Raw genomic sequence first — 19,974 nt, forward strand, 5'->3', positions numbered from 1 at the left:
ATGTCAATGATATTTAACAATTTTCATATCATTGGAACATTTATACATTATCTCAACGTTTCCAGAGCCCAATGCATTTTGGGAAATATTCTTCCCTTCATCAGGGGCAGTATCCTGTATTCTGGCTTTAGGGAATATTAAAAAAACGTAGTAAAAATGCCATGTGTCACAAACGTATACTGCAGTGATGGAATTAAGAAAATGCCTCCTCTATTCTGTGGTTAGGATCATAAATGCTCCTAGTTCTAGCGACAATTCGCCGTCAGTCTTCTTCTTCTAGAGCTCAGGAATCGATACTGTCTAGTCCGAAAAAGATCCCCACCTCAAATTCCTCCTAGAATATCAATGTGAGTTTCTCCTAGTATCTTCTTGGTCCGTATTCTGCTCTGTCCTAGTGTGGATGGAGATTCGGACAGAGCAGAATACGGGTTTACATCCTGTAATGTTTATAACAGGAAAGACGGGAAAGGGTACCTTCCAGTCGGCGGAGCTGTTGCTGTTCCCTTTATCCTTGAAGAAGGGCACGGATTTATTTCACCAACCACTTGCAGACTTGCTGTATTGGTTTGATAGTAAAGTGAGGCTGCGGGGAGATTATGTGCTTGTTTTTAAATATCCATGTTAATCACAGCCCCTTCACGAGCTGCGCTTAACATGGATTCTTAAATAAAAGCACTCAATCTGCGCGCAGCCTCACTTTACTACCAAACCAATACAGCAAGTCTGCGAACAAGGCAGATTAGCCTACAAAACACACGCTGTGTTTGGAAACTTGCTGTATTGTTCTGATAGTAAAGCGAGGCTGCGGGGGAGATTGAGTGCTTTTGTTTAAATATCCATGTTAATCGCAGCTCGTGAAGGGCCTGCGATTAACATGGATACCTAAATAAAGGCAGACAATCTCCCAAACAGTAAATCAAATGGTGCGTGAGCTTCAGGGCAGAAGAAAAAGCACACGCAAATGGGCACATCAAAACACTTAGCTCCGCAACTTCAAAATTACCGTTTTTCGCGCCGCGCGCCTTTTAAAAGCGGCGGCAGCGGGAATACTCACGTGGGATGTACCCTCTGTGCGCGCTCCACACATGGCACTGCGCGCTCGGGGGTAGTGATGTGCACGGCCGCGCAGCCGCGCGGCTTATTGGGAACAGTGATCCCGTTACACTTCAAACTGATTGGTCAATGATTTTCCATGACCAGTTGGAACCACCACCATATTCTAGTATAGATTGTGGATACTCTTCATAAAGCATTTGGATAATGCTCTCAGCCTCAACTTTGCAAATTAAAAAGCGACAGATGGAGTAAAATGAGGTTTTTCAGATCTACAAAACAACAAAATAGGGGTGGGGAGTTCTCAGCAATGGCCATCCCCCACTATTCCAGACACCACCAGCCACTTGTGAAATGAAGAATATGATTTGCAAATACCTGTCTGTATTTGAGGATTAAACATTTGCCTATTGCCCAGACTTAGATGCCGACGAGATACGAAGCTTTAATGGGCACTTGCTTGGGGGTTAAACCCTTGCTCCCTTATTGAAAATGGGAATAAAAATTGCCGGGCCACGCTTGGGGGGGGGGGGGGGGGGGGAGGGGCACAGGACAAACAGGGGTGACTGGGCCCCACCTGTGGTGGTTGAGGTAATTTTCCACTGGTGCCCTAAGGTTGATCCTACCATGACTCTGCAAACTGTGCAAACAACAACAAGTGTCACACTTGACTCTCAAAGTAACAGTGAACAGTCCAAGGTTTCTCAGGTAGGCAGTGTGAGGGGGACAAGAGCTCAGAAAACAACAATCAGCCAACAGACAACATAATTTCAATGTACAGCCCAGTGCTTGTCTTTTAGTAAAACCAACACCTTTAATTACACAACAGAACTAAATAATTCACAATCCAATCATGCGTAAAAATACAGGGTTGAATGCTTGGTTGCCTTCTTCAGATGGGGATACATCCTTCCACTCTAATCTTCTCTCCACATCCAGGTGATATCTAGGCCCAATAGTCCTAAGTACCTAGTGCAGAGAAAAGAATGAGGCACTCATTTGGATTACCATGGTTTCCCTCATTGGAGTCAGAAGTGCAACTCAGTATTATTCTCTGTTTACTTCAGGTAAAATGTATCAAGCCTGTGTGTTTCTTTTCCTTTGAGTATGTCTTAGCCTGTGTGCTCTGGTTGTGGGGAGTTTTCGAAAGGTCTGTGCGAGAGGCCTTGCATATCGGGCGCTTAAATAGGTGCAGCCCACTCTTGCGGTAGTCACTCGCTGATATTCAAATCGCTGGATATATGAAGAATGACTCTGGGTGTCACAGCTCAGCCTCCCCAGAATATATGGCCTCTTCAACTGGTCAGTTTTACAGAAGCAATGTGTAGGTACAGTGTTGTAAATAAGACGATGACTCCACAAGCAGGTAAGTGAAGTAAGAGGTTTAATGCAGCACAGGTATAGGAAGGTCAGCCCCCCGTCCAACCAGAGCTCCAACTGCCAACAGGGCGAAGGAGAACTCCAGAACCCAGAACACAAGAAGAGATCTAGAGTGCTGGCCCAAGGAAGAAGCAAAGCACTGTACAAAATATCTCCCCCCTTTGCAAGGAAAGAAAACACAGGAAGAAAGGAAAGGAGAAAGGAACATTAATGCACATAGTCATTCAAGTACATGGGTGGGCGACGGGAGCGAGAGCTCCTCAAACCGACATCAACCAAGGAAGAAGAAGAAGAAACAGGAGCAAGAGATACAGAAGCAGGAACAAGAGAGGCAGGAGTGGAATCAACCACAGAACCACTACGATATGTACATAAAGATGTGGAGGCATCGCCACCACCCACCTCCCCCCGTCCAGTTGGCAAGGGGATGGGAGAAGAAGGACCACCAGAGGACAGTAAATAACCATTACAACCATCAAGCTGAGCAGGAAACAGGTCATCAGAAGAAGAATCTTTACGTTTCTGGTAGAGTGCTACCCTCCGGTAATTCCAACTTTCACCATTGGCTAAGACAATGAAGTGAGGAAAAACCTTCTTGACTCTGTAGGGACCCCTAAACTTGCTAAGACCTTTAGCAAGTCTCCCCGGCTTAACCTTAACTAGGTCACCCACAGAGATGGGCAAGGGGGTACTGTCATGAATTAAGGGGACATCACCACCAGAGCCCATCAACCAAGCAGGGGTCAATTTACTTACTGGTGTGCGACCACGCATTAGTTCAAAAGGAGACTTTTCACCACTCTTATGAGGCGTGGAGCGGTAAGCCCAGACCAGTTCCTGGACAAGCTCATCTGAAAAGCAGCCAGTCTCTACAAACATCTGAATCACGCCCTTAACAAGGCGATTCACCCTTTCACAAAGGCCATTACCCTGTGGGTTGTAAAGACTAGTCTTCTGATGCCTGATGCCACAATCTTTAACAAAAGAAGTCATTTTCGAGGACGTGAGTTGAGTCCCATTGTCTGAAATAAGAACAGAAGGATACCCCTCGTTGATAAAAATACCCTTCAAAAACTTAATGGTGGCATCAGTAGTGATCTCTTTTACAAATTGTACACACAGCCATTTTGAAAAACAATCGATTAGAACAATTGCGAAACGGTGATCAGTAGGTAGCTCACTCATGGGGCCTATGAAGTCTATGCAGACACTATGCCAGGGAGTATTCTCAAAAGCAATTTTATGTGTGGACTGAGAGCCCAAAACTTTGAGGCGCTTCTCACCTTCCCTGCAGAAACTACACTTCAATACACAATCAACTGCATCGTTATCGATACAGGGCCACCAAAAGTTCTGTTTGACACGGCGTTGAGTGAGACTTTGACCCAAGTGTCCCTCATGGGCCAAATCTAGAATCCTCCTTCTTAATAGATCAGGAGGGACAAAGCGATCACCTCGCATCAAAACATCTTTTCCCTCTAAAGAAAGTTCATCCAATATTTTCAGGAAGGGTCTGACTGAAGGACTAACAGTACTTTCCCTCCTTGTACCATTAGAAACAAGACTGATAACAGCCTTCAAAGTCAGATCTTCCTCCATGCCCTTGGACCATTCATCACGGGAAAAAGAACCACCGCCCACCAACAAAACATCCTCCATCACAGCAACCGCAAGATCATCAGACGTGATCTCAGAACCACAACAAGTGGAAGGAATAGGGAGCCTAGACAGACAATCAGCTTGGATATTCCTCCACCCATGCACAAATTCGATCTCACACTGATAGTCCTGTAAGCGAGAAGCCAGTCTCGCCAACCTCGGGGAACCCTTACCAGCCCCACCAGGAGCTAGAACGTTTAAAAGTGGTTTGTGGTCTGTACGCAAAACAAACTTGTAACCCCACAAGTATGTTCGAAAGTAACTCGTTCCCCAGACTGCGGCAAGAGCCTCACGCTCTATTACGGAGTAGTTTGACTCAGAGGTGGACAGAGGCCTAGACGCGAATGCTATAGTTTTCTCAACACTACCATGTCTCTGTAAGAGAACTGCACCAAGGCCAATGGCACTGGCGTCAACCATCAGGATGGAGGACCGAGCAGTGTCAAAAGGGGTGAGGACATTTGCAGATTTAAGTTCCCCTTTGATCAATTTAAAGCAGGATTCGTGCTCAGTAGTCCAACAAAACTTGACACCTTTTTTTAGTAAGGATCTCAGGGAAGCAGTCTTGGATGAGAAGTCTCTTACAAATTTCGAGTAGAACTCGATCAAGCCCATAAAGGAGCGAAGTTGATCCTTATCAACCGGGGAGGGTGCTAGCTCAATGGCTTCAAGTAAATTTTTCTTAGGTTTAATGCCTTCTTCTGACAAACAAAATCCTAAATACTCTATCTCTTTCAACAGAAAAGCACACTTCTCTTTTCTTAATGTTAAACCAGACTCATCCACCCTAAGTAACACATCTTGTAAGATTTTGTTGTGTTCCTGTAGAGAATCACCATAAATCAACATATCGTCTTGAAAATAAAGCACCTTATCAAGACCCTTAAAGACTTCAGAGACAAGTCTCTGGAATACGCTAGCGGCTGAGACTAGCCCAAAGGGTAGCCTAGTGAATTGGAATGTGCCTTCACTGGTGATAAAAGCAGTTAAATGCTTTGAGCTATCATCCAGACAAATTTGATGGTAGGCGTGTTTAAGGTCCAACTTACTGAAGAACCTTGCCCCTTTAAGGGTTGATACCAATTCACCGATGTTTGGTAGAGGAAATACATCGGCTACAACACACTTATTTAGGGAACGAAGATCCACACAGAACCTGATTTTGTTGTCCGGTTTCTGCGAGATCACAACAGGCGAAACCCAAGGAGATGCTTCGATGGGTTCAATGATAACCCCTTGGAGCATTTCCTCAAGAGTAGCCTTAACTTCATCTCGTAAAGCATCCTCGTCGCCAGATGTTGTAAATAAGACGATGACTCCACAAGCAGGTAAGTGAAGTAAGAGGTTTAATGCAGCACAGGTATAGGAAGGTCAGCCCCCCGTCCAACCAGAGCTCCAACTGCCAACAGGGCGAAGGAGAACTCCAGAACCCAGAACACAAGAAGAGATCTAGAGTGCTGGCCCAAGGAAGAAGCAAAGCACTGTACAACATACAGCCTCCTGGGCCTATCAGGTGATGGTGGAGATGTGGAGGTCCGACCTCCCAAGCCGATGAGGCTCACAGCAATGAGGTGCAGCTAAGACTCCTTATAGCAGTGATGTACAGTTGCTGCTTGATCAGGCTTATGGCAGTGAGGTGCAGTTGAAGCCTCCTAGGCCTATCAGTTTTATAGCAGTGGGGTGCAGTTGCAGCCGCACAGAATCCCAGCCTCAGTGGACAGTGGATATAGCCATGTCTGGGTGTTACAGTCTTCTCCGGTAGGAACTGCCCAGAGACACCAGGAGACCCTCTCTGGATGCCAGTCGCTTGTGGTTTCACTCAACGATAGTGTCTGCTTTTTCTGAGGGCTCCATATACAGGGGACACACTGGGCTTCTCCTCGTTGACAGTCTCTTCTCCTGCAAGACCTGGCCCATTTATTCCTTCTCATAACAGGCAGGCATCAATGCACTAGGTAGATCCTCTGCTCCCCTTAGCTCTGGGAGACTGGCTGTCAGGCAGATGCCAGACCTGGTTATAGAGCAGCTTGTTGAGTACTCTATGGAGAAATCTATTCCTATGTCAGAAGAATTTGTGACTGGAACAAAGTGGGGTGGTTTGAGTCACACTTTTATACACATTTTGTGGAGACAGGGGATGCGGATCCACTGCCTCAAATGTCAGAACCAATTTGAGGTGTTTTTTTCAAGTGTTCTTCTCAGGCTGTTCTATAGACACAGTCTATGTGCAAATTGATCTTACATCAGGTAGCACTTAGGCTGTCTCTAAGCTTGAGCACCCATCACCTGAGCACAATACAATATGAGATCTTTGCACTCAGCTGTCATCAGCCTTTCTAAAATAATAACCAGGAACAGGCAAAAGGACACACCTGACCTAGAAACTTCCTTGCCTTGAACAAAGGAAGCTGCAGTCCCACACTTTGCCCCTAACATCCATCACATGGCTGTATAGAGGAACAAGCATTTACAATGCAATGGTTTTGCCTTTGTTAAAGTTAGAGCTATTGGCATTGCTCTTGACATTATTTTTATTTATGTTTTTTTTAACATAAATGGCATTGTCATTTACAATAGCAAATTCAACCACTCATCTAACCCATCTGAACACCCAGCCACTGATCCACCCGCTCATCTATCTACGCATGCACTTGCAAGTCTCTTCATTCACCCACCCAGCTGCCCACTTGTCCATTCCGGTACCCACTCATCTATCAAAGCAGGCTCCCGCCGACCTCATCATACATCCGCTCCCTCGTCCCTCCCTCCAGCTGCCCACCTACTCATCCATCCACTCATCCTTCCACCTATTCATCCATCCGCTCACACATCCATCCGCCCACTCATCAATCTGCTCATCCTTCCACCCACTCATCCATCCTCTCACTCATCCATCTCCTCATCCTTCCACCCACCCATCCGCCCGCTCATCCTTCCACCTACTCATCCATCCACTCATCCTTCCACCTACTCATCCATCCATCCACCCACTCATCCATCCGCTCATCCATCCGCTCACTCATCCGTCCGCCCACTCATCCATCCGCCCACTCATCCATCCGCTCATCCTTCCACCTAATCATCCATCCGCTCATCCTTCCACCACCTCATCCATCCGCTCATCCTTGCACCTACTCATCCATCCACTCATCCTTCCACCTACTCATCCATCCGCTCACACATCCATCCGCCCACTCATCAATCTGCTCATCCTTCCACCCGCTCATCCATCCTCTCACTCATCCATCCGCTCATCCTTCCACCCACGCATCCATTCGCTCATCCTTCCACCTACTCATCCATCCACCCACTCATCCTTCCACCTACTCATCCATCCACCTACTCATCCTTCCACCCACTCATCCTTCCACCCACTCATCCTTCCACCCACTCATCCTTCCACCCACTCATCCTTCCTCCCACTCATCCATCCGTTCATCCTTCCACCTACTCATCCTTCCACCCACTCATCCTTCCACCCACTCATCCATCCGTTCATCCTTCCACCCACTTATTCATCCGCTCATCCTCCCACCCACTTATTCATCCGCTCATCCTCCCACTCACTCACCCATCCGCTCATTCTTCCCGCCACTCATCTATCAAAGCATGCGTCGTTCATCCATCCATTCATCAGCTCACGTGTCCATCCCTCCATCCTTCCGCTGCCTGGCTGTGGGAAGAGTCCAAGCCCACGCGCATGTCCCCCTCCCCGTTCCTCTTGCACAGCCCCCCTCTGTTTTCGCTCTTGTCGCGGTGGGCGGCTCCAGGCCCTCGCACTAATTTGCTGTTTGGGCTGAGAGCGCCGGGAGTAATGAGGGGGCGTGAGAGGCGCCTTCATTACTGCGGCGCTTCCACGCGGGTGCAGCGGGGAGCGGTGCCTCGTGGCTGCATGTCTTGGGAGATCTCAGCGGTGCAGATGGGGCTGGACCAGCCCCAGGGCCGGCAGCACCCCCTGGGCAGGTGCGAAGGAGCGTGGGATCTCACCAGGGCCGGATTACACACAGGAACAAGGCACCCAGGCTATATACGTCCACGCGCTGCCCCCGGGGGATGTCTTGTGCGATACAGCAGTGTCCCGTGGGCACACGCGCACGCCCCCCCCCCACACTGTGTGTAATATGGCCCCTGGTGTTCGCACCCTCTTCCTGCTATTCCTGGAAAGCAGTGGCGCAGAAGGGCTTCAGGTAGATCCGTCTACCTACTGACAGCTGCCACGTGACCTCATGTCATGTGCGTGACACCTTCAGCCAGTCCCGATTTTCACCCAACAGCGCTTTCTTTGCATTCTTGGGCATCTAGGCACAGTCCTGAAACTCCGAGCCTCAGAATGGAAAGTGTTGGGCAGGACATTCAGAACTGAACTGCAAGGAGAGACGAGACGGATCATGAAACCCACCTCAGACATGGAACAAGGCAAGCAATAGCTTCCCGGCCCCACTCACTTTCAAAAGAAGCCCAAAACAAACATTCATCCTACCAAAACAAGCCCAACAAGCATTACAATGCCGGAGACACGGGGGAAGGAGGGAACGGGCACACAGTGGGAGGGGGGGTGCGGGAACGGGAACACATAGACAGCGAGAGGGGGGGCGGTAGGGCACACGGACAGTGGGAGGGGGGGCGGGGGAAGACAGCAAGCACTCACAAAAATGAGAAAAACATACCGGGCAAAGGCTTCAGTTCCGAGGGAGGGGTGGGGAATTCAGCGAGAGCGGGCGGGAAAGGCGAGCACGCCCACAGTGGAGACGTCTTCATGACGTCGCCAAAAGCCAAAAAGCTGTGAAAGAGAGTAACAACATTCACCTGGAAAACCAAATGAAGGTGAAAAATCACACGAAATGTAAAATTTCCGGAGGTGCAAAATGACATGGAGGTGCAAAACCACATAGGGCAGCAAAATGACATGAAGGGGTCAGGCGAACCCTCGGTGCTTCAGGGATCACGGACGGCTTCACATGGCCTCTGCGAGCGATGGGCCAATCCCAGCGCGGCCCTGAGGCGAGCCCCCGATGACGTCAGAGCTCCTTGACCAATCGGAGCGCGGCTCCCTCGTGCCAGCAGCCTATCAGAGCACGGCTCCTGCGTGCCAGCCACCAATCAGCTAGCTGCCCCTTCGGTTTGGTCTCCGTGGCTCTGGAGATGCGGGCGGCGATTTCTAGGGCAGTCTCAGGCCCCGGGCCGCGGCGGTGGAACACAGCAGGGTTACCTCACGGCAGGGGCGCTCACAGCCAGGAGTTTTTAGGCCACAAAAGATGGTCCGCGTTGACGGACAGCACTAGTGTTAATGGATTAGCAGGAAGCATGAAGGCGAGGCGATTCGGGGGCGTGTTTGGCCAGAATGACGTGAAACAAAGTCGATCCCACATAAGATAACCACGCCCATGGAAAAAATCTCGGGAACGCCCCCGAATCTGGTCCGGCCTTGACGGACAGATCTCTGTTCCAATGGCTAGCCTCCATTTATGGAGCTAGCCAATGGAACAGAGGGGCGTATTCAAGTGTCCCTTACTGAAAACTACAGATTTCTCCTGGGGGCGGAGCTAAAGCTCCGTGACCCAGGCAAAACCTAAAAATGAACTCACAGCCCTTCGCTACCAAAGTCTCCACTGAATTTCCAAAAGTTAGCCCTGTCTCAATCCTCCACATTTTAGTGTCTGGATCGCCACGCTCCAGCCAGGGCCGGACTGGCTGTAGTGGGCCCCAGGCGTTTCCCCGGTGAGCCGGAGGAGTGGGTGTTGGTTTTGTGGCCATGGGGGCGGTTTTATTCAATGGGGGTCGGTTTTGCAGCAGAGCTGCAATATTGGAACCCTGTAACAAAAGCGCCCCCCCCCCCCCACCCCCACTCTCAGTCACAGGGCTGAACATCAGCAATTTGCCAGGGCTGGTTGATATTCCCAGTACTATCATGCATGTATCACAGGCTCACTGTACATGTACCCACACTCGGCATACCCATCTGATGTCAGCTCCAGTGTCCCAGGCACACCTAACACCAAAACTTTATACAAGAGGGTCAGTAGACCACACTCTCACTGACATAGATAAAAAAAAAGTCTGGCCACACTGTATATCAGTAAACATGGTTTGCTGGCACCAGCGGTTTATGTGCTAAACCCAGGACAGGAGAATAGGCCTCTGTCCACTAGCAGAGCATGCTTGGAACACACAGGACAGATCCTGGAACTTGTATGTCAGGGATAGGCCATTGTCTCTGTGCACACACTACGCTGGCATGATGACAGGGTAAAAATAAAAGTCACAATACTAGTTTCACTTTCAGTCAGGACACTTAGGAGGGGTTCTCTTAATTTTTTAGAGACCCAATATGATTCACATATGCAATGTGTTTTGGTTAGTTTCCACCAGAGATTCTAAGCCTTTTGGAAGTAAATAAATCTTACCCTGGTGCTTTCGATTGAGCCCTCTTCCTGATTTTCGGTACCCAATTCCCGATGCTGAAAATGTCAAATAAACACATCATATTGTGTGAATAATAATTCCATCTCAGCATAAGACCAAATGAAAAAATCCCACTTTTCTCCCGGCTCAATCTCCTTTTACATGGGATGACGTTGAACACTTTCTGGCATGTTTGTGTGGTGGAAAAAACAGGCTGTTTTGCTGTAGTCAACCGAGTAATAGCAATGCCCCGACCTTTCTTTGCTGTATTGCTTTATTACTGCTATTACACTGCCCTCCATTTTGCCCACTGTAAAATCTCTTCACGCTCCCGCGTTCCCTACTAAAATGGTTCCGAAACGAGATAACCGAGATAAAGGATACACAGGCAACTTACCTTGACTCTCGGGCGGCCTCTGGTTCCCGGAAGTGACTAGACAATAAAACAAAAAAGAGACACCTGAAAATCACGCGGGAAGATACTTGTTTCCATTTCTACCAACAAAAGGGCATATCTTATCTTCTGCGAGCAGGGCAGAGGGAGCTCTCCCAAGCGGAGATCCCGTCAGGCCTCATTACACAATTGAAACGGGCTCTTGATATGTTTATTTGCCATGAACAAACATTGGTTGTTGAAAAGGCAAAGTTACAAGAAAGACTGCTATGGTAGGGAAAATTATGGCAGCTTGGACTTTTCTATGCCACGTAGCCTGTGGTGCCCCCTGCTGAGGAGTGTGCCTTATGAGCCCGTTAAACCTGAAGGCTCTTATGTGGTAAAAGCACCACCATGTAGCCCAGTAGGTGTTTTGCAACATAAGCTTGATGGGAAGAGAAACCTTTAATGCAGATGGAAGATGGAGTCAGTGGGCGTGGACTGGAGGGTATTTTGGGGTGTCCAGGATGGTAGACAGAAAGCAAGAGACACAATATAAGACATATCGAGCTGGGGCGGCGAGTGAAAGACAAAAGAAGGGAAAACCACGTGTTGCAAGAGAGAAAAGAGATGGAGGAAGAAATAAGGAGAAGGGCACGAAGGTAGTAAACGCAAGAGAACGTTGATATTTGAGCGAAAGCAAAAGAGAAAAAAGTAAGAAGGAAGGGAAAGCCAAATAGGCTGATTTATTTCCACTGTTTGTTCAGTATGGTACAAAATATGCTTCATCTCGGCCACTTCAGGCCGCTCCGTCGAACGGAACACCTAATATTAGGGATGAATATTGACAACATAGCGGTGACCCTAAAGGCGACCTTGGTAGATTTTCAACCATAAAAGGTACAGGTAGTAAGTAGATATGTGGGGATGCTTAGTGGAGAGGGGAAGTTCAAGCATGGGCTAAAGGCTGTGGTCGAATGTAGTTAAAGGCCATACAGGATTTGTGGTAAACACCCTAGCTCCCATCGCACGTCACTGCTGTATGAAAGGACTGATCATCGCTTCCTTTGATACCATTCATCAGTCGACAGCTTGTTTGAGCAGCTTGGATTTCAAGGTGGTCTTTGGAAGAACAGCTGGTCTGTAGTGTTGACTCAGAGCAGGCAGGAGTCTGGACTCCTGTACCCCAGGAGAGCCCTGATCCAAGCTTTAGCTGCCTGGTCCTAGGTTGCTGGCTTGTCTGTGTGCAGTTGTGGCAAAGGTTCTAAATTGTTATGTAGCCCGGGGACTTCTGCATTTATCCTGGTTTCTTGCTCCAGAATGCCTTATGCAATCCTTCAGTGGGATTTGCATATAATCCTGACCTCCCCCAGCCGTCAATAGGGTCTTTTAATGGGGTTTAGTCCATTTATTCGTTTTCAAATAGATTAGGTTGTGGTAATTTGGGTAGGTCATGGCAAGGGCTCTGGTGATCCCCACTGGCTGGCTTGTTTGTAGATGTGGGGTAGTCTTTTAATATGAATAGATTCGGAGTCCTTTAGAATTAGTTTATTTGTGGGGAAAGGGTTAGATCTGAGTCCAAGATTACAATCATATTGTTTCCTTTGCATCACGACTGAAGCTATTTTGTGTTGATGTGCCACAGTGTGAATGTGTTTGCAAAGGCAATCAGAAGACTTTACAGTGATACTGAAAATACTTTGCGGTGTCAATCAATGATAGCATGGCAGGCACTTAGGAATTGTAAAAGATAGACACTTAGGCCCCGATTACGTGTCTGGTGGTTCACACACCGCCAGACTTGTGGGGGCACTGCTCTGGCGGTCTCCCGACCACCCGATTATGACTCGAGTGGTCGGACCACCACAGCCCGCCGCAGCCTAAAGGGAACCTCCGTTCCCTGCCGGTGTTGCAGGGATGCAGAGGCATCAATGTGCTTGGCAGGACCACCCAGGTCCTGCCAAGCATATTAGGAGTTTCCTCTCTTCCAGGGTTTTCATGGTGGTACTTACTCCATGTAAACCTTGGCGGAGAAGAAACAAAGTGGGCCTACAGGCTGCAGGCTCGGACCAGGAGGCTGGACGAAGGTGACCAACAGCTGGGCAGGTAGGTAGAGGTGTCAGTGGATGTCTGGGCACCATCGGCTGAGCTCCTTCAAGGTGAGGGGGTGGAGGATGCAGGAGTGACTTTGGTCATCTGATCTTATTTACTGGAGTTGGTCGCGATCAGGGGGACCCTTCATGATGAGGCTGCAGGTGTATTTCTGGAGTCCAGAAGAGGTCAGCCTTCGATGGGGTCGAGGTCGATATCGCTGGGGAGACTTCACTGGACAAGTGTCAAGTGCAGAGTGGGCAAGAGCCGCAATTCCAGCTAGATCCGGAATCCTTGTAGTTGGATTTTTCTGGTCAGGGCTGCTGTCCTTTGGAGATCTGGTCTTTGTTGAAGAGCAGGCAGTCTTCCTCGAGTTTCTGGAAGTCACTGACCACAGGAAAGGCGTCTTCTTCTTTGCATGGTCTTTAAAACTGGAGACAGGCTGGCAGGGCTGAGGCCAAGTCAGTCATTGTCTTCAGGCTTTGCTGCAAGGGGTCTTCTTCATCCTTCTTCTTCGTAGGTTGCTGGAATATGAGGATGAAGGTTCAGGGGTTCCCATAAATACTGACTTTAGGGGTGTTACTGGTACTGGCAGGTAGTAGCCAATGGGCCACGTAGCTTTAGGGAGACTACACCCTTATTATGGCCCATCCCTTTGGTGAGGGAGGATCCCCTAACATGATTGGCTAAAATACTTCCACTTAACATGGGCAATTTTCTAAGGAGGGCATCACTTCAGCTCGGGACACCTTAGAAGTGGTCTTGGCTGAGAGGGGACACACTTCTCTTGACAACTAACTTTCCTGCGACCTTGCCACCAAAAGTAGGGTTGTTCAAAGGGGCGGGCATCTCCATTAGCTGGAGAGGCCCTGGATAGCATATAAAAGGGCAGGAAGCCTCTAAGGCTCACCGCTCTGAATGCTGTTCCAGCTTGGGGGTAGGTGTAAAGCACCTCCACCCAAAACAGGCTTTGTTCCTGACCCACAATAGCACAATGACTCCCACTTCAGGGGGTCAGAAATATGTTGTAGTGTGGCAGGCTGGTGCAGACTAGCCAGCTGTACACTAGAGAGTTGGTAATTTTTCAGGGAGCATCTCTAAGATGCCCTCTGGGTGTATTTTACAATAAATCCAACCCTGGCATCAGTGTGGGTTTATTGTGCTGAGAAGTTTGATCCCAAACTTCTTAGCATTCAGTAAGCCATCATGGGAGCTGTGAAGTTCGTAATGACAAACTCCCAGCCCATGTACTTGATATGGCTTCACTGCACTTACAATGACTAAGAATGGGCTTAGACACTGTAGGGGCAAATTGCTCATGCAGCTATGCCCTCACCTGTGGTATGGTGCACCCTGTTTTAGGGCTTTGTAGCATGCCAGAGGGGTGACTTGCCACAGGCAATGTTTGTAGGCAGAGGTGTGCTAATTGTTGAGCCAATGATACAGTTTTCGGAAAGAACACAAGCACTGGAAACCTGATTAGCGGGGACTCAGTGCACATTTTGTCAACGTGCATCAGATATCAGGCAAAAAGTGGGGGGTAACCATGCACAAGGGGCAGTTTCATACAGTGTGTGAAAGCTAAAGAAGGACATTTTCCACTCAATTTGTTTATTGCTGACAAACTTTTCTATTTGAAAAGCATAATTAAAACTTGACCATGGATGTGCAGTGTGTCGGGGTAGGAGAGAGCCTCCTGTACCAAGCAGACTGGAACTTTGCTACATTCCAAGGCCGTATAGCTTTGGGCTTCTTGGTTTGATGTTGAGAACCTGGAGAGTTTACCTGCTCCCAAAGGACAACATCTCCAACTGGACCATCAGAAGGAGTTGGTGAGGAGAAGTTTCCAGAATGTTCTTTCTCATATAATTGTGTGTTATTTAGAATAGCTTAGTAGATTCTGTCCTGACTTCGCTGATGGAAGACTCTTCCTGAACTCTGCTAATTTCACCTACACCAGGTGAATGTATGAATGTTGGATTTATAGAGCGCCTGGTTACCCTGGAGCGTCCCAGCGCTGTACCACTGGGGAACCCGTCCTGGCTTTCCCTGTGAGATGGTCCCTTTACTGGGCATCCCCAAGGTGCAGCCAGGCATCCCCGGCAGTGATGGGGCCGGAGTGGAGACTAAGCAAGCTATTGCCCAGAGTTGCAGCGTGGGACCCCATGGTTAGAATGGCACCGAGGCGAGATTTATCGGGCCCGCTGACATTGGTCCTGCACTCGCCCGTGTCGGGAATTGAACCCTGGTCCCGGGCCGACCTCTGCCTCTGGGTCTGCCGCCTCCAACCGTTGAACAAAGAAATTCCTTTCTGTGTGTTCCAACTCATATATTCACATTTACTTTCCAAAACACCATTTGTTTAGACCAATTTCAAACTCCATCTATAGCCCCATATAAGATATTATGATCACAACATGAAATTGTATGTATCTAAATACTTTTTATTAAAAAATGTTTTCGTAGTAGATGCATTAACAATTCATTAAAAACAATCATGCATATTCCTCATAGCAACATTCTGTTAAATTTTGTTAAATTTCACAATAAATCAATACATATTTTACAATACATCATTTCAATAAAACAACATTTATACATATAAAAAAATCTGTATGTCGACGCGTTTCGGTGCTTCGTTTTTTTAGAACACCTTCCTCAGGACGGTATGGTTTAAAAACCTCAAATCTTCTTTATTATTATTAAGTTTAATCTTTCGGGTACCAGATATGTCCCTGGGGTCACAGTGAATGCTAAACCTCCACTTTCACTCTGTATTTCATCAGAGAATCTCTTTTCAAGATAGTAGCGGTCCGCCTTCCCGGTCTCCCTGGTATCCCAAGTCAGAGAAAGGAATTTCTTTGTTTGATTGTGATATTTCCCGGTCCTTTCTGGGTTTATTTGGGAAAACTCTCTCTTTTTAGAGCCTCTAACCGTTGAGCCACACTTCTTTGAACCTTAAATTGGCTAATTTGATGCTGACACCTTCCTCTTAGAATTGCCCCTTGCCACTTTCGATGCCATATTTAGCTTAGGGACTTTCCTTTAGGGAACCTATTTGTTTCCATTTTGTGCTCTGTATATGGTTATATTTTGTATCTTCTCTTTCATAATATACAAATATAGACAGCATGACCAAATAAATATATATTCCTACCGTATAAATTGATTTATTAATTGAGTGATTGGTAACTTTGATTAAAATTGCTAATAAAACATCCAAGGTTTGGACCCAATCCTCTCTGAAGTTTCTATGGTGGCAAATTAGTTTCAGTGTAATTGAAATGAATTGCTGATAGTAGCTCCTTTCATAAGCTTTCGACAACCAAAGGGCAATACAACCAGTGGTGATTTCTGTACGACAACTATAATGAAGCATTTAGGTTCAGAGAACTTTGCCAGATCACACTCAATGGTGTATAATAACAGATTCTAAATTGAACAATGGCAACACAGTAATTGAAGACATTCTCAATGTGTGGCATATACACAAGGGAAAGCTGCCCAGAGAAAGTTAATAGAGTCTGAATTTTGTAAGGACTTATTGCTTGAAGCAGTCCTGATTTCCTATGGATGTGAGATCAAAATTATTGGGTCACCCTCAAGAAGGAATGGAACTGGCAGAGTTCCTTGGCTATGATATTCTGGCTGACCCTAAGGTTCTTTGACCTGAGGTCTGAAGTATAGTGATCTCTAGAAACCATGGGGAAGACTGTCCTGTAAAGCCCCCTTTTGCCCATTCAGTTGTAACCTTGGTTTCACACGGGAAATGGGGAATCACAAAGGATAGATGCATTCATGGAGCCATCTACTGCACTTAATAAAGCCTATTAATCAGACAATGAGGGTTGGAGGGAAGAAGAAATGAATAAATGAAGATAGAGATAGAAAGAGAGTAGGGAGTGGATAGATGCAGAGAGAGCGAGAGAGGGCGTGGAGAGTAACCAGAGAGGAAGAGCCAGGAAGGAGAGATGTTAAGTGGAAGAGAGCAGGGAAGGGACAGAGATTGCAATAATGTCCAGTTTATACTCACTGCAGACTGTTCTTGGTATCTCCTAGCTCCAGAAACACCTGGCAAGCGAGCCTGCAGAAATTAAGATTAATATGTTTAGTTTTTTTTAATTATGAGACACACGTTTAGCTTGCTTCAGTTTGGACATACCAAATGCAGAGAGTGAGTAAGTACATGTCAGGGTGTATTGGGTATGTGCATGATTGTTGAGGTTTACTGAACAGAAGGATCATTTTCATGTACAAGTCTGTGCCTAAAAATAAGTCGAGCCCAGGCCCAGCACTGGATGTCTTATCAATTAATCAATCAATCAAACAGTATTTCTAGAGCGCAGCATATCACTTGTGGGGGTATCCAGGTGCATTTTCATGAGCTACTTTACCATCATGTGCCAATCTCTGACCAGTTCTCCTGTCAGCTTCCCAATTCAAGCTCCTACTAGAGTGATCCTTGACCTTGCTCAAATCCATGACTTTGCTCCACTTGAATAGTGTTATTAATTCAGTCTATTGTGGCCCATTATTTAGGTTTATTCAAGTTGTCCGTGGCCTTGCTTTAACTAGAGTGATATCAGTTCTTATGAGATGGTTCATGGATTAGCTCTTAAAAGGCTGGTACATGACTAAGATCTGAGGGTAGTCTATTACTCAGCCAAACCATATTTAGAGTGGTACTTTCTAGGATTTAACAGGATGAACTATTGCTTAGCTCGGACGCGCTTGAGGTGAGGCAGACCTCGACCTTCCGGCATTTCGAAGGAGTCAGCAGTCTAGCAGCTGATCTCTCCCCTTCAAAAGCAGAATGCCTCTCTCCACGCGGACGCGCTTGAGGTGAGACCAACTTCGACCTTTCTGGGACAAGGAGCGCCTGGGAAAGGGCTCCTTAAACTCGCAATATATTTTAACCTTAACTGCATTTTATTAAAAAAATTACGCTTTTAAAGTCACTGAGCACAACTTACTGCTAACACTCACCCTAAACTGCACGTATTCTCCGGTCCACCGCCGACTAGCAGATTGAGTGGAGGGAATACAGGGAGGAACGGCACACAGGAAGTGATTACAACTTCCGGCATTTCGAAGGAGTCAGCAATCTAGCAGCTGATCTCTCCCCTTCAAAAGCAGGATGCCTCTCTCCACGCGCAGCGGACTAGCGCAGCGGGTGCGCCGCCAGCGCGCCAAAGGCAAGCCCGTCTGCGCTTGTCCGCGCCTGGACCAGGCCCAGGGCCACTCCCCCTGGTTGTTCTCAACCAAAGCCGCACACTAAGTCCATATCATACTCAAGTAAGCAATTAAAAGAGATATCCAACATCCTTAATAACAAACAGACATGTCCCCATCTCAATCTAGATATCATGTCCACTCGAGCTCCCACACATTGCCCTCATTGTCCTTTTACTTTAAACACCACATAAAAACACACACTCTCCACGGGCTCCCCCTCCCGCATCGATCATACTACAATCAACTCAGCTCTTATAAATGCTGGCCCCCTACCTAAACATAAATATGAACTATTAAATCTGCTAGAAAGACACAAACTCGATCTGCTTTTTATAACAGAAACCTGGGGAGACCTATCATCAGGTCCAGATTTCTCCACAGTAACCCTGGACGGGTTCTGTGTCAGCATATTTAACAGATCCACAAAAAAGGCAGTGGACTAGCACTTATCTATCGCGAACATTATTTAATAAAGACTGAGTTAATCCCTATCAAAACCTGCAAAGCTTTTATCTTCACTATACTACTCACACACACACATACTCTTTCAAAGGCATTCTCCTATACCGCCCACCTGGACCTCGAGCCTAATTCCTCTCATCTATAGGGCATCTTCTAGAACCTGTAGCTGGGGAAAGCAACTTCACCATACTGGGGATTTCAATTTCCACATGGAAGCATACAACGATCACGCCACCTCAACCCTTTTAGCAGAACTAGAAGCTACAGGACTATCTCAACTAGTAACAAAACCCACTCACTCAGCTGGCCACATCCTGGACAATCTATTTACCAACAATAAGCAAATCACTCTAGGAAACATTCTTCCCTTCCCCCGGACAGACCACTGAGCGATCTTCTTCAATATTCACATAACAAATCACTCCTCTAATCAACCTATTCTCCCTCCTCCCACACAATTCAAAGCCTGGAAAAGTATCTCCCCTACTGCTCTCAAAACACACCTCCTGTCTTCCCAACAAGATCTACCACATGAACCTGAGAAAGCAGCGATGCAATACACCCAATGGCTCAATTAAGCCTTAAACACCTTAGTCCCGCAAAAAAACACCCCCACAAACAGAAAAATTACCATCAGCCCCATGGTTTTCAGAAGCACTCAGGCTCGAAAAACAATCATGCAGAAATCTAGAAAGACAGTGGCGTCGGAACTACGACCAAACGGAGAAAACACGCTATAAGTTAGCGCTTACTAAATATAAACACCTCATAATTAATGAAAAAAGTAAGTACTATATTAATCAAATCAAAACAGCACAAGACTCCACCAAACAGCTGTTTCAGGTCGTAACCAGACTATCCAGTCCCAAATCCATTCCCTCTGTAACTCCTACCCAAATATTCTGTGACTCTTTAGCTACATTCTTTGAAGAAAAAGTTAGTCACATCTATACTAACTTTACTACCCAGTCCTTTACCAATAACCAGACAATTTATCCTACCGACAACACCAACACATCCAGCCTCACTCAACCTGGAATCACCAGGAATAGCACCCTCCCTACCCTTTCGGAATTCACCCAAGTCATGCCAGACTATATCCTGGACCTAATTTCCTCCATCAAGTCAGGATCCCCCAATGACCCATGCCCCCCCTCCATATTAAAAATGATACCCAAGATCATTGCCCCTGCACTAGCCAACATCTGTAACTCTATATTCATCAAAGGAACCTACCCATCCATCTGGAAAAAAACAGTCATCAAACTGCTACTAACGAAACATAACCTCGACCCTTCAGAAACCAAAAACTATAGACC

The 19,974-nt window shown here is 47.0% G+C and overlaps 1 protein-coding gene and 1 long non-coding RNA gene across 2 annotated transcripts in view; both read right to left on the reverse strand.

Annotated features, from left to right (window-relative positions):
- Positions 1–10,552, reverse strand: part of LOC147751041 (uncharacterized) — a 55,564-nt gene extending 45,012 nt beyond the window's left edge. The window contains exon 1 of the long non-coding RNA XR_015299923.1: positions 10,497–10,552. This is a non-coding gene — a long non-coding RNA (uncharacterized LOC147751041). The remainder of the gene's footprint in view (positions 1–10,496) is intronic.
- Positions 10,553–13,383: 2,831 nt separating this feature from the next.
- The window catches only part of LOC147751042 (uncharacterized), a 94,988-nt gene continuing 88,397 nt past the window's right edge, over positions 13,384–19,974 (reverse strand). The window contains exons 7-8 of the mRNA XM_086932151.1: positions 16,992–17,042; positions 13,384–13,482 (exon numbers count right to left, since the gene is read on the reverse strand). Of these exons, the coding sequence (XP_086788277.1) occupies positions 13,384–13,482; positions 16,992–17,042 (150 nt within the window). The remainder of the gene's footprint in view (positions 13,483–16,991; positions 17,043–19,974) is intronic.

This window comes from Lissotriton vulgaris, chromosome 1_1 (assembly GCF_964263255.1).
Source record: "Lissotriton vulgaris chromosome 1_1, aLisVul1.2, whole genome shotgun sequence".
Lineage (NCBI taxonomy): Eukaryota > Metazoa > Chordata > Amphibia > Caudata > Salamandridae > Lissotriton > Lissotriton vulgaris.